This window comes from Leucoraja erinacea, chromosome 8, assembly GCF_028641065.1.
Source record: "Leucoraja erinacea ecotype New England chromosome 8, Leri_hhj_1, whole genome shotgun sequence".
NCBI lineage: Eukaryota > Metazoa > Chordata > Chondrichthyes > Rajiformes > Rajidae > Leucoraja > Leucoraja erinaceus.
The window spans coordinates 51,603,012-51,617,182 of record NC_073384.1 but is presented as its reverse complement, the minus strand read 5'-3'; the positions used below and the strand labels follow the sequence as shown (position 1 = coordinate 51,617,182).

At 40.8% G+C, this 14,171-nt stretch overlaps 1 protein-coding gene across 7 annotated transcripts in view; it reads right to left on the bottom strand.

Moving 5' to 3' along the window:
* Window positions 1-2,626: 2,626 nt before the first annotated feature.
* Window positions 2,627-14,171, bottom strand: part of LOC129699693 (transcriptional-regulating factor 1-like) — a 239,712-nt gene continuing 228,167 nt past the window's right edge. For 6 of the 7 annotated variants that reach the window (XM_055639687.1, XM_055639691.1, XM_055639689.1 and 3 more), the window contains 3 exons: window positions 12,738-12,911; window positions 6,305-6,504; window positions 2,627-6,163 (listed from right to left, as the gene is read on the bottom strand). In XM_055639687.1, the coding sequence (XP_055495662.1) occupies window positions 5,890-6,163; window positions 6,305-6,504; window positions 12,738-12,911 (648 nt within the window). In that variant the 3' untranslated portion in view covers window positions 2,627-5,889. The remainder of the gene's footprint in view (window positions 6,164-6,304; window positions 6,505-12,737; window positions 12,912-14,171) is intronic. The other variant, XM_055639692.1, reaches the window with a different exon arrangement.

Genomic DNA, 14,171 nt, shown 5'->3' with positions numbered 1-14,171 from the left:
CTGCATACCCACCTGGAGACTCGGCTCGCCTGCCCAGAGTGGTAAGAGTCAGACAGAGGGCCACTATGCGGACTGGTGGAGTCGGCTGCTGGAGGCTTTGCAGCAGCCTGGAGTGGGTGGCAATCCAAGATGCGGTGCACATGGACTGGATGTGGCCAACACCATGGCTATGCTTGGCCAGACCGGGACTGTGAACGTTATGAAACACGGCGGAACCGGCATTATATGCAAAATGAATTTCACTATGTAATGTTTCCAATTGCATATGTGACTATATATATCCATTGAAGTACATGCATCAGGCTGCTGTTCATCCAGAACAACGTAGGGTTTAACGCATCATCCCCTCCAAACTTATCATCAACCTGAGAGAACTGCGGCTCTGCTCATCCGAAGTAATTGGACCCTCGACTTTCTCATTGGCAGACTCAATCAGTACGAACACTGCCTCCTCGACTACTATCAACTCGGGGCACCTCAACACCCTATTCTCTCATGACTTATTGAAGGTGATGTCCAGGTGCAAGTGAGCACACTGGACATCACCTCAGACCGGGCGGGATCCAGAATGGTGCCAGGATCAACATGTTCCCCATGCCCGGCGACTAAAGAGCACAAGAATCCTGTACTATAATTCTGTTTCTTTGTAACCTTGTAGTGTTCTTTCTCCATCATTGATCCACTCGAAACCTGCTGGTTTCATTACAGAATGCAAGGGAACAAAATTGTTACATAAACTGAGAGACACTTTAAGAATAAGAGGTAAGCCATTTAGATCGAAGATGAGGAAACACTTTTTCACACAGAGAGTTGTGAGTCTGCGGAATTCTCTGTGGTCAGAGGGCGGTGGAGGCCGGTTCTCTGGATACTTTGAAGAGAGAGCTAGATAGGAATCGTAAAGATAGTGGAGTCAGGGGATATGGGGGGGGGGGGGGGGGGGGGGGGGGGAAAGGCAGGATTGGGGTACTGATTGGGGATGATCAGCCATGATCACATTGAATGGCGGTGCTGACTTGAAGGGCCAAATGGCCTACTCCTGCACCTATTGTCTATAAAACAATATAAAAACACTTTAAGTTGATGTTGGAATTAATTTAACTAGAGTGTAATGCCATTGCTGTACATTCAAAATGTGAATGGAAATAGTAAATTTAACGTTATTTAAGTTCATTAAGGAGATTGACATTCAGCTCTTCCATTTTGACATAGAATATTAAAACACTCTGATAAATTGGAAAGTAGTTTCCCTGTCAATAGGGTGGTTAGTGCATTATGAAATGTGCAAAAATGCTGGCAATATGGTGTCACTTTCTACTCAGTTGCTAATGTTGACAACAACTGATGTTGCAAGGTGGGGGATCAACCAATGAATGTGGTTGCCCATTTCTTGCTTGATCCCATTGTAATTTTTATTAAATATATATTTCTTACAGTATATTCACTCTCCAATTTCTAATTTTAAGCAAAACCACAAGGCAAAGGATGAAGGGAGCTGAGAGTTGCTCCATAGATGAATGCCATAACTCTGAATGCTAACATTGGATAAAATAATTCAGGTGAATGCAACTCCACTTTTTCAAAATGACTTATGCTTCTTATGGAATTGGAATAAGTACTTTAAAATAAACAAAATAATTAAACTGTTGTAAGTTATTTACATTGTCTCCTGAAATTCAGGAAATGTGTAAATTTCCCTTGTTTGATTGGCACCCAATCATGAAACGAGACATTGCCTGGATTTTAAATTGGAAATGTGTTTCTAGTTACCCAATTCTTATAAATATGGAACATTTCGTTCAAAGTGCCACAATGCTATTGATACAAAATCTACAGAAGTAGTTAACAGTTAACAAAGCAGGTCTTCATTGTCTTTGACAATCTTCATTTTCTTGACTCCTATGCAGGTATAATGTTACACAGCTATTCTTCACATATAGATCTACTTGGCAAATAATTCACCAGAAGAAAGCTCTGTGTTCATCGTGCCTTCACAAGCATATGTTCCAAAAGGAGACATTGCAGGGAAACAGAAATTCCAACCAATTCTTTGGATCCCAAAGGTCAAAAAGACAATTTCAGCTGAGAATAACCATCTCATCCTAGAGCAGGAAATCAATCTAAAATATGTCACAGATGCACATTATGCCATTCATTTCCACACTATATCAAAAAGGAAATATGGCTATTATCATTCCAAATAAGCATATTTGGGGAACTATGTGCAAATTCCGAGAGCACCAACAATTACCTGGTAATAGTTGATTACTGAACAGTAGTGATGCTGAGAATCTTAATGTAATGTATATGTTGACTGTCCTGATATGGCCAAATCAGATCTCTTCAAGGAATTTAGTCTATATAGGTTAAAACATCTTTCTTAGTGGAATTCTCTTTCAAAATAACTTTTATTTCAGGTAGAAACAAGGAAAATGCAGATGCCGATTCATACAAAAAGCCACAAAGTGCTGGAATAACTCAGCGGGTTAGGCAGCATCCCTGGAGAACATGGACAGGTGACATCCCTGGTTGGGATCTTCCTCAGGTACTCTATTTCAGATATTTTGGGAGGCAGAAAATTAAAAAAAAATCATTTTCTTTGATTAGTTTAATATGGGGTGGGGGGGGATCAGTTAATCCCATCACATTCTTTAAAAAAAACCCCTCTGGTACACGATTCAAGCACTACCTGCTAAAGTGAATACTAAATTCACAAAAAAATACTGCCAATTCTAAAGATGCCATCATTTTTTTTTTTAAATGCAGCCTTCCCAAGAACATGGCACAAAAATCCTTTTTGGCTGTACAATTAAAAGCATGTTACAAGTGAAGTAATTCACTGATCTATACATAGTGCTTCATTCATAATTTGACAAATACATCTCATTCAGTTATAGATGAAAGGTGACTACTAGAGCCAGGATTTTGCCATAAATGCCATGTGCCTAAATCAGCCTTTTTTTTGCTAAAATGTTGTGCTTTTTTCTCTAATTGTACCGTGATTACAATGACATTTTCTATGTTAACACATTAATATTAAGAAAGGATGAGAGGGGGACAGTAGGACCAGAAGGAGAGCTGGGAAGGGTGAGGGGGAGAGGGAAGAAGACAAGGGCTATCTAAAATTAAAGAAGTCAATGTTGATACCACTGAGATGTAGACAACCCAAGCAAAATACCCAAGTTTGTCTCCTCACTACATTTACTGCTGGCTTCAGTTGCAAATCTGAGTTTGAGTGATCAGTGCAAGGCATTCATTGATGCTGGAATTCCACTGTGGAAATTGGAAAACAAATCTCTCAGAGGTTTTTTTAGAGAAATACAGAGGAACATATACCAAGCGAGTCATCATTACGGAAAAATTATGTTGACAGCAACTTCAACATTGCTGTGCAAAAAATTAGTGCTGAAGTTGCATGCAACAAAATATGGATTTCAATAGACGAGACAGCTGATGCTGTGGGGAGATATGTTGCCAATGTGGTCGTCGGTACACTGGAGGCAGGTCAGTATTGGAGAAGTCAAACAGCTCAACTATTGCTCAGTTGTTTACATCTTCACTTGCTGTACTTTGGCCAGAAGGTATAAAACACGAGAATGTTCTTCAGTTTGTGACTCATGCACCTCCTTACATGAAAAAAGCTGCTCGTGCTCTTAATGTTTTATTCCCCAAAATGTTGCATTTGACATGCTTAGCACAAGGGCTTCATAGAATTGCCGTACACATACGTAGTTTGTTTCCAAATGTCGATCGCCTAGTTTCCAATGTCAAGAAAATCTTCCTCAAAGCACCGTCACGTCTGCAGTTGTTTAAGGAAATGGCACCCGAGATTCCGCTACCTCCTAAGCCCGTTTTGACTAGGTAGAAACATAGAAAATAGGTGCAGGAGTAGGCCATTCGGCCCTTCGAGCCTGCACCGCCATTCAATATGATCATGGCTGATCATCCAACTCAGTATCCTGTACGTGCCTTCTCTCCATACCCCCTGATCCCTTTAGCCACAAGGGCCACATCTAACTCCCTCTTAAATATAGCCAATGAACTGGCCTCATCTACCTTCTGTGGCAGAGAATTCCAGAGATTCACCACTCTCTGTGTGAAAAATGTTTTCCTCATCTCGGTCCTAAAAGATTTCCCCCTTATCCTTAAACTGTGACCCCTTGTTCTGGACTTCCCCAACATCAGAAATAATATTCCTGCATTTAGCCTGTCAAACCCTTAAGAATTTTGTACGTTTCTATAAGATCCCCCCTCAATCTTCTAAATTCTAGCGAGTACAAGCCGAGTCTATCCAGTCTTTCTTCATATGAAAGTCCTGACATCCCAGGAATCAGCCTGGTGAACCTTCTCTGTACTCCCTCTATGGCAAGAATGTCTTTCCTCAGATTAGGAGAGCAAAACTGAGAGCCCAAAGGTGGGGTACATGGCTCTCTGCTGTACTTACTGTGCTGCAAATTTTGAAAAGATAAAATAAATCGTTAACTGTTTTAAGAAAGAAGAATCTGCTGCAATCAGGACTGTCAGTGAAATCATGCAGAAAAATTCCCTCCACTGCAATCTTGTGTTTATTGCTTCCAATTTTGCAAACTTCCCTCAAGCTATCACTTCCCTTGAGAAACGTGGCAAAACATTAGTGAATAACTTGCAGGTTTTCAACAAAGTAACTGACGATATTCGTAAAGTTCCTGGCGATGTAGGTAAAGACATACAAGGAAAATGCGAGAGTGATTTTAGCTAACAAAGATCTTGAAGAAATACAAAACAGAGCTAAAGTTCTCAAAGGTAGTTGTAATGCACAAGATATTGACATGAATATAGAGTCGGTAGCTTGTTTCGGGTATGCACCAATGACCTCAGCTGAGGTAGAAAGATGTTTTTCACAAGCATATTCTGCCTGACAGACCGCATAGTTTAACACAAGATCATTTGGAAAAAAATGCTAGTAATTATGTCAACCAGGCAACTTTGGTCATTTAATGTAGAATACCTTTATATTATCATTTTTAACCATATTTTGGTGGTGGAAATACATGCCTTGTTATGCCTTTTTTTTTTGGTCAATAAATGCCTTTTCAAGCCTTTTTTGTAATTTTATTATGCCTTTTGCCTGCCTCTTTCAGAGTTTTTTAGTGCCGAAACATCCTGGCTCTAGTGACTACAAATGTATGGAAGGTTCTCCTCACATACTTGAAAAAACATTTACAGTGCAAATATAACAAAAATAAATTACATTATGGAGTAAAAGGCATGCAATCTGACCACAATCTGTACCCCCAAATTAATAAAATAAAGCTTTAATAAGTCTGTACATCATTGTAATAAAAGAAAACAACCCGAATGAAAGATCTGCATTCTCTCACTCCCTTTGACACTTTTACTTTCAAAAATAGTTTGCTTTTGCAATAGAATTTTGGGATATAAAGTATTTACACCATACCTGCTAGATAACACCAAGGAACAGCAGTTAAATAAATGCGTAAACAAATCAGATTTAACAATTTAAAATATATATAATTTTGAACCTTATTTACAGCTTTTTTTGTTTTGTTTTATAGAAAAGTAGACAATATAATTTCTGAAACTTTCACTCGACAAAAAACCTTTTTAGCAAAAAACCCGTTTGGCTTCAATGCTTCGAAGTAACTTTAAACAAGCAGCTGGAAGGGAAAATAATAGTCCATGAGGCTGTGTTTAGCCTATGTAAAGGTATAAATGGCAAAAAGCGGATCGAGCATTTCCATCCATGTGCAACTCTCTTGGGATTCTTCTGCATACTGCATTTGAACCAGCCTAAGCACTTCCTGATGACTTAAAAACACAAAAAGCAGTTTTGTCCAACTTATTCTATGTGAAAGTTATTCCGCGTTATTTTGAAAGTTGCTTTAAAGACATTTACAATTCATCATCCTGGAGAAATTCTCCATCTATGATATTCGATTCATCCATGACATCTTCCAAGTCCCGAATGATGTCATGATCCTCTATTTCCAATTGTCGCTTTACCATACTCATGTGATCTGGGTGAAGTAGCATTGGTGAAGCAGGCCTGGTTATTGTTGCTACTTCAGCAGCTCCAAGGGCTTTTTGTGTCTTCTGCCGCTGCTGATCCTCCTGTTGTTTATGGGTTTTCATGTGAGCATTTCTACTTTTGATCTTGTAGAACATCCTTGACACAAAGAAAGCACACTTTAAAATTAAGTACAAACAGCAACATTTAAAACAAAATTGAATATATTTTCCATTTAATTGACCATCAAAATGTTACAATATAATGAAATTATGCAACATTTTCATTTAAAGTACTTACTTTCCACATTCCTTGCAAGGGAATATTGTAGCAGCATCTGTTTCACTACTTGTGCTATGTGCAGGAGAATTTTTGACAGATGCATAGCCTGGCTGGGGTCCTCCTGTTTTAAGTTTAGCTGCAGACGCTTGCTTTGGGACCTGGTTAGAACCACCGTGAATCCGTGCATGGCCATTTAATGCTTGTCTGGAGCTGAATATCTAAAAGGAGAATTGGTAAACAAAAGATTAAGTGTAGTGCTGGAACTCGAGGTCAGTTCAACAAAACATCTTAATTTTTCACCATAAATAATACATTTATTATGTAAACAAATCACTGTGAGGGCACATGGAAATACTTGTTGAAGTAGAAAATGAACAATGGTTTTTAGTAGGCTGAATCATACTTTGAATCACCCAGCAACTTTGTACAGAATAACTAGTTACTTGCCACTTGCTTTTCAACCCATCACTGAGCCCACCCAGGTCCTGCAGTCAAGCATAGACACCGACAGACCAGACCCTTAGCTTTAAGCCAGGGATGTTTGGTGATTGAAACATGGCCCAACTCATTTCAGTAAAAAGGTCGATGCACGCAAGTAGTTTACCTATTTAACTTTATTTTAATTTGTTGATTGATTATTTAATGATTCAAATAGATTTTAAATTACAAAAGTTATCAAAAAGGGTGTCAAGGCACTAAGGGAGTGGGGCCTCAAAACATACCACCTAAATATGTGCGTGACAAATGGTATTTGTACTTTTAAAGGGGCTTCATTACCTCTTGGTACATGGAGCAAATTAACACATTTTGCTCTATTTTCAAATCACAGCAGAACATGAGATTTCTTACTGAAAACTGGCAGTCTGGTATTCGGTCAACGGTTGAACATATTATTACGTCTTTTGTTGTTAGACTCTCGCGCAGAGTAGGGGAATCGAGAACTGGTGCGCACATAAGTTTAAAGTTAGGGGGGAAGATTTAATAGGAACCCGAGGGGTAACTTTTTCACACAAAGAGTGGTAGGTGTATGGAACGAGTTGCTGGAGGAGGTAGTTCAGGCAGGTACTATCGCAACAGAAACATTTGGACAGGTACCTGGATAAGACCGGTTTAGAGGGATATGGGCAAACGTAGGCAGGTGGGACTGGTGTAGATGGGACGTTGGTCGATGTGGGCAAGTTGGCTGAAGGGCCTGTTTCCACACTATATGACTAAGACATTAAAATGGGCTGTAGTAATTATCATGGCCTTGTCAAACATAAGGTTTAGCACTACACAACGAATCCCAGTTGTGGAGACAATGGTATCGCTGTCTCGTTGTTGGACACTGATCTTTTTCTTTTTATTCTGGATTTTAAATCATGTATTGTCTATTTGTAAATAATTTATGATGCTTTTATGTAATATACTAAGCTTTAATATGTATTTTATGGCGTTTTTATATGTAATGTATTTTTGTGTAATGCCGTCTGGACCTCGAGTCTGAAATAAAGTTTAATAGTAATAATAATAATAATAATAAAAGTGCAATACCAAGCCTCTCTGTAGGTACTATGCTTTTAAAGGACTGACCAGCAGGTGGTACCACCATTCCATTCCTTATACCTCCCACTTCATCATCACATTTTTGTGTCTCTATACACATAAATCATACAAGGGTCTTGACTTCAAAGTATCAAAACCAGGAAGGTAAAACCAGCTAAATGTACAGAAACAATTAGCTGGATTCCAAACCACACTGTTTAGATAATGTGAAGATATAATTTCAGTCCTAAGCTACTAGCATTTTTGGTGATATATAAATTAATCAAGAAGTTTGCTAACAATGTTGAATTGATGGAGTGGTTGGTGGTGAGGAAGAAAGCTCTAGTCTGCAGTAAATCAACAATTAAGTGGGGACTTAACTGTGGTTAACTGAAGTCTAAAATGGAGCAGTGCGAGAACAAGCATAGAAACATAGAAAATAGGTGCAGGAGTCGGCCATTCGGCCCTTCGAGCCTGCACCGCCATTCAATATGATCATGGCTGATCATGCAACTCCTGTACCTGCCTTCTCTCCATACCCCCTGATCCCTTTAGCCCAAGGGCCACATCTAACTCACTCTTAATTATAGCCAATGAACTGGCCTCAACTACCTTCTGTGGCAGAGAATTCCACAGATTCACCACTCTCTGTATGAAAAATGTTTTTCTCATCTCGGTCCTAAAAGACTTCCCCCTTATCCTTAAACTGTGACCCCTTGTTCTGGACTTTCCCAACATCGGGAACAATCTTCCTGCATCTAGACAAGGGAACATATGATCAAGAGTAGTATACTGAGAATAGTAGAGAATTGGAGTCAGGATGGGAGATCTTGAAGTTCACATCTATACATTCCTTCAGGTAGTAGTGTGGAAAAGCTTTATTGGCCAAACGAAGGAATACAAGAACAGGGAGATGATTCAGGAACTGTAAACACCTGTTAAGAAACAGTGACGTAGTGTGTATCTTTCTGGTCTCCACACTAGATCATGTACAAGATCATGAGTGGTTCAGATAGGGTAAATGCAAAGAAGCTAAACTAATCCCACCAGCAGATGTTTCAAGGACGGATAATTTGTACTAGGAACCTGGGGGTGTAGGCGAGGATTTGCATGCGTTTTCACCAAGTATATGGAGGACAGTGAGATCAGTGTGGAGAATACTAATATGCAAGGGCGGTTAAGAATGAGGAGGTATTTGGGGCTCTTAAAAGAGGTCCTGGGGATTTATCCATTAAGGTGGAGAAATCCCCAGGACCTGATAGGATTTATCCCTGGCTATTGATAGAGGCAAGAGAAATTGCAGCAGTCCTGACAAAGATCTTTTCATTTTCACCAGCCAAGGGCGAGGTCCCAGAGGTCTGGAGAGTAAGTAATGTTGTTCCTTTATATAAATGGGAAGGTAATGGAGAATCCAGCAAATTATAGGGCAGTGAGCCTTACGTCAGTGGTGAGTAAGCTTTTGGAAAGGATTCTTCGGATTAGGATTTACTTCAATTTGGAAGATAATGGGTTAATTAGGGACAGACAAGCTTTGTACACGGCAGGTCGTGTATTACTAACTTGATTTGAGTTTTTTTGAGGAGGTGACGATAGTGAATGATCAGAGCAGGGCGGTCAATGATGTTTACATGGATTTTCATAAGGCATTTGATAAAGTCACCCACAGTAGGCTGGTCCAGAAAATTAAATTGGATGGGATTAACAATGACCTGGCTGGCGTACTGATAGAAGGCAGGGTTGGGGTGGAAGGGTAAGAATGAGGCTAGAGGTCTGAGACCAGTGGAGTTCTGCAGGGATCTGTGGTGGGATCTCTGCTGTTTGTGACATATATAAAATACTTGGACGTAAACGTAATCAGGTTGGTTAGTAAGTTTGCAGATGACACCAATATTGTGATTGTGAGGAAGGCTATCGAAATGTACAGGATATAGATCAGCTACACAAATGGATGAAGAAATGGCTGGCGGAGTTAAGCCAAGCAAGTGTGAGGTGCTGAACCTTGGTTGGTCAATTGTGAGGGGAAATATACAATTAATGGCATGACCCTTAACAGCATTGATGTACAGAGGGATCTTGAGATCCAAGTCCATAACTCTCTGAAAGTGGCAACAAGTAGATAAGAGTGGTAAAGGTGGCAAACTGTAAGCTTGCTTTCATAGGTCAGGTATTGAGTATAAATATCAGGAAGTCATGACACAGCCTTACAGGTGTTTGGTTAGGCCATATTTAGAGTATTTGTGTGCAGTTCTGGCTGACCCATTATCGGAATGATGTGGAGGCATTGGAAAAAATGCAGAGGAGGTTTACCAGAATGATGCTTGGATGAGGGGGTATTTGTTACAGGGAGAAGATGGACAGACTTGAATTATTTTCATTGAAATGCCAGAGGTTGCAGGGTGACCTGATATAAGTAAATACCATTATGAGAGGCATAGATAGGGTAGACAATCAGAACCTTTTTTCAGGATGGAAAAAATCAAATACGAGAAGGCATAGCTTTAAGGTGAGAGGGTCAAAATTTAAAGTAGATATCCAAGCCGACCTTTGTACACAGAGGGTGGTGAGTGCCTGGAACGGGTTGCAGTGGCTGGTGGTTGAGGCAGATACGAAAGTGGCATTTAAGAGACTTTTAGATAGGCTGGGAATGAAGGATATAGATTATGTACAGATAGATATGAGATGGTTTTGGCATCATGTTCGGCACAGGCAATGTAGGCTGAAGGGGTTGTTATTGTGCTCTTCTATGTTCTAATTAAAAAATAAGTCCCATTGCTGGAAATCTGAGTTAAACTAGAATCTACTGGACTTAGCAGGTCAGACAGCATATGTGAAAAACAATGTGCAGGGTTATGAGGAAGGGCAGGGGAATTTATTTGACAAAATTAGTCCACTCGTAACTGGCACAAACTCAACAGGCCAAATGGTCACCTTCTGCATGAATTCGCCACCAAACCCAACTTACTGCATTTCGTTGTTTCTGTACTGTACACTGACAATGACAATTAAAGTTGAATCTGAATCTGAATCTGAATCTTTTGCTATTCACCAAAACAGTTGTCTGTCGCTCAGCCAATTTCGCAACTGACGATGCTACGACTGGGGTGGAAGATTGCAACCTTCACGTGGTCCGCCCTGTTTCAACAAATGCAATCAACCCGGCGTGCACAATCAAATAGAGCAAGTTGTCCTACAACTTTAGGCTGTGCACGCCATACGCCATACGCAAGAAGAAGAAGATGTAACGACCCTTTTCTTCCATGACTTGAATTCTAATGCTTAGCACTTCATATAACCATATAACAATTACAGCACGGAAACAGGCCATCTCGGCCCTACAAGTCCGTGCCGAACAACTTTTTTCCCTTAGTCCCACCTGCTTGCACTCATACCATAACCCTCCATTCCCTTCTCATCCATATGCCTATCCAATTTATTTTTAAATGATACCAACGAACCTGCCTCCACCACTTCCACTGTAAGCTCATTCCACACCGCTACCACTCTCTGAGTAAAGAAGTTCCCCCTCATGTTACCCCTAAACTTCTGTCCCTTAATTCTGAAGTCATGTCCTCTTGTTTGAATCTTCCCTATTCTCAAAGGGAAAAGCTGATTCACATCAACTCTGTCTATCCCTCTCATCATTTTAAAGACCTCTATCAAGTTCCCCCTTAATCTTCTGCACTCCAGAGAATAAAGACCTAACTTATTCAACCTTTCTCTGTAACTCAGCTGTTGAAACCCAGGCAACATTCTAGTAAATCTCCTCTGTACTCTCTCTATTTTGTTGACATCCTTCCTATAATGGGGCGACCAAAATTGTACACCATACTCCAGATTTGGTCTCACCAATGCCTTGTACAATTTTAACATTACATCCCAGCTTCTATACTCAATGCTCTGATGTATAAAGGCTAGCATACCAAAAGCTTTCTTTACCACCCTATCTATATGAGATTCCACCTTCAAGGAACTATGCACGGTTATTCCCAGATCCCTCTGTTCAACTGTATTCTTCAATTCCCTACCATTTACCATGTACGTCCTATTTTGATTTGTCCTGCCAAGGTGTAGCACCTCACATTATCAGCATTAAACTCCATCTGCCATCTTTCAGCCCATTCTTCCAAATGGCCTAAATCACTCTGTAGACTTCGGAAATCCTCTTCATTATCCACAACACCCCCTATCTTGGTATCATCTGCACACTTACTAATCCAATTTACCACACCTTCATCCAGATCTTTGATGTACATGACAAACAACAAAGGACCCAACACCGATCCCTGAGGCACCCCACTAGTCACCTGCCTCCAACCCGACAAACAACCATCCACCATTACCCTCTGGCTTCTCCCATTCAGCCACTGTTGAATCCATCTTGCTACTCCTGCATTTATACCCAACAGTTGAACCTTCTTACCCAACCTTCCATGAGGAACCTTGTCAAAGGCCTTACTAAAGTTCATATAGACAACATCCACTGCCTTACCCTCGTCAATTTCCCTAGTAACCTCTTCAAAAAATTCAAGAAGATTCATGAAACACCCTTTTGATTTTCCAATGACAATATCAGCTACATTGTCCTAATCCACGATGCGTTTCCTCATCAGCAAAATAATCCATCAAATTTGTTATGTTTTGTTTTTATGCCCCACACCCAACCTACATGATTGAAGTGGAGTTGGGGGGTAAAGGGGATCGATTGAGGATTCTGATCTTTTCCCAGTGTTTACCCCTATTCCAATGGGACTGGATGCAATCATCATCATCTTGCAGACGATAATTTAGTTTTTTTTGGAAAGTGGGCATTGAAAAGGAGTGGTAAATTGAAATATCTGAATCAAGAAAAAAGTCTGAAAAATTCAAATATAAAGCCTTTCATAATTTCATACTTTCATCTTATATTGAAGCCAAAACTTATACGTACTGCACCACAATTTGGCATTTCACACATAAACGTGTGCCCTTGAATGACTGGCTGCTCCACGGGAACCAGCACAAGCTGTAATGGGGACTTCGGCACTTCTGTTTTCTCCTCATCTCGATCTGATTTTCTATCATAATCATCCTCGTCCTCCAATTCTTCATCTTCACCACTAAACTATAGAGGAAGAAAAAAATTCCAATTTATTACATGTGAGAGGAAATTGAATTATAAATCAAACAGGCACATTTAATGTGGGCTTTGTGAGATAGCATTGTTGATAACATGGTTTGTGACAAAGGAGTGCAAACGTTTGAAATTAGGCCTGTGTGATTTCTATAACATCATTACTAAACACTAGCAAAGGTGGTTTGAAGATAATATAATAACTTTATTTGTATAGCACTTTTCATACAATTGAATGCAACCCAAAGTGCTTTCACATAGACACAGGTCTAAACAAAAAACCAGTAAGAACATAGGCATAAAAAGCACAGATTTATATAAAAATATAAAATTGAGAGTGCAAAAGGACAAAGGGAGTAAAATCAGTTAAAAGCTTGATTAAAAAGATAAAGTGCCTGTCCCACGAGCATGTGACTCCATGCAGCAAGTGCGACCTAATGTGGTCGCTTGAGCCGTACGGTCTCGCGGGGCCGGTCCCACTTCGATCGCCGGAGCCGTATGGAGTTGTGCAGTGCTGGTCCTGACATCGCGCAGGGCTCCGAAAAATTGAGCGTGTTCATAAATTCCACGCGGCAACAGCCTGCCGGACCGCAGCTGCCTCGACGCCGTATGCGCCGCCACAACGGGATTGCTCAGCGTCTCGACACCATACGTCACGCACGAACTTTCCGTGACTTCGCTCGAACTTCACGTCACTCACTCGACCTCCGCGCGGCACCCGCTTCCGGTTTGGTCGCGCTCGCCGCATGCAGGTGCATGCTGGTGGGACCGGCCCTGTACGGGGATCACTCGACCTCCGCGCGGCCATCGCTTCCGGTTTGGTCGCGCTTGCCGCATGCAGGTCGCATGCACGTGGGAAAGGCATTTAAGTCTTTAGCTGCCGATTAAAAATGTCAACTGAGTGGGCGTCTCTGAGGCAGGGTATTCCACAGCTTGGGGGCGTCATTGAAAAAGGCTGCTTCACCAATTTTCTTATTGCTGTGGCATTTAGTGGCTAACAGGCCAGCATCAGAAGACCCGAGTGCTCAAGTAGGGGCATAGGGAAGGAGAGACTCTGTAAAATATGCTGCTCCTAAGCCATTTAGGGCTTTATAGACAAGAAGGAGCACCTTATAGTCTATCCTGGATCTCACAGGCAGCCAATGAAGGGAATATAATACTGGGATCATATGTTCCCTTTTCTTGGTATTTGCTAAGAGCCGGGTTGCGGCACTTTGAATGAGTTGTAACTTGTTGGTGGATTTTGAAGGT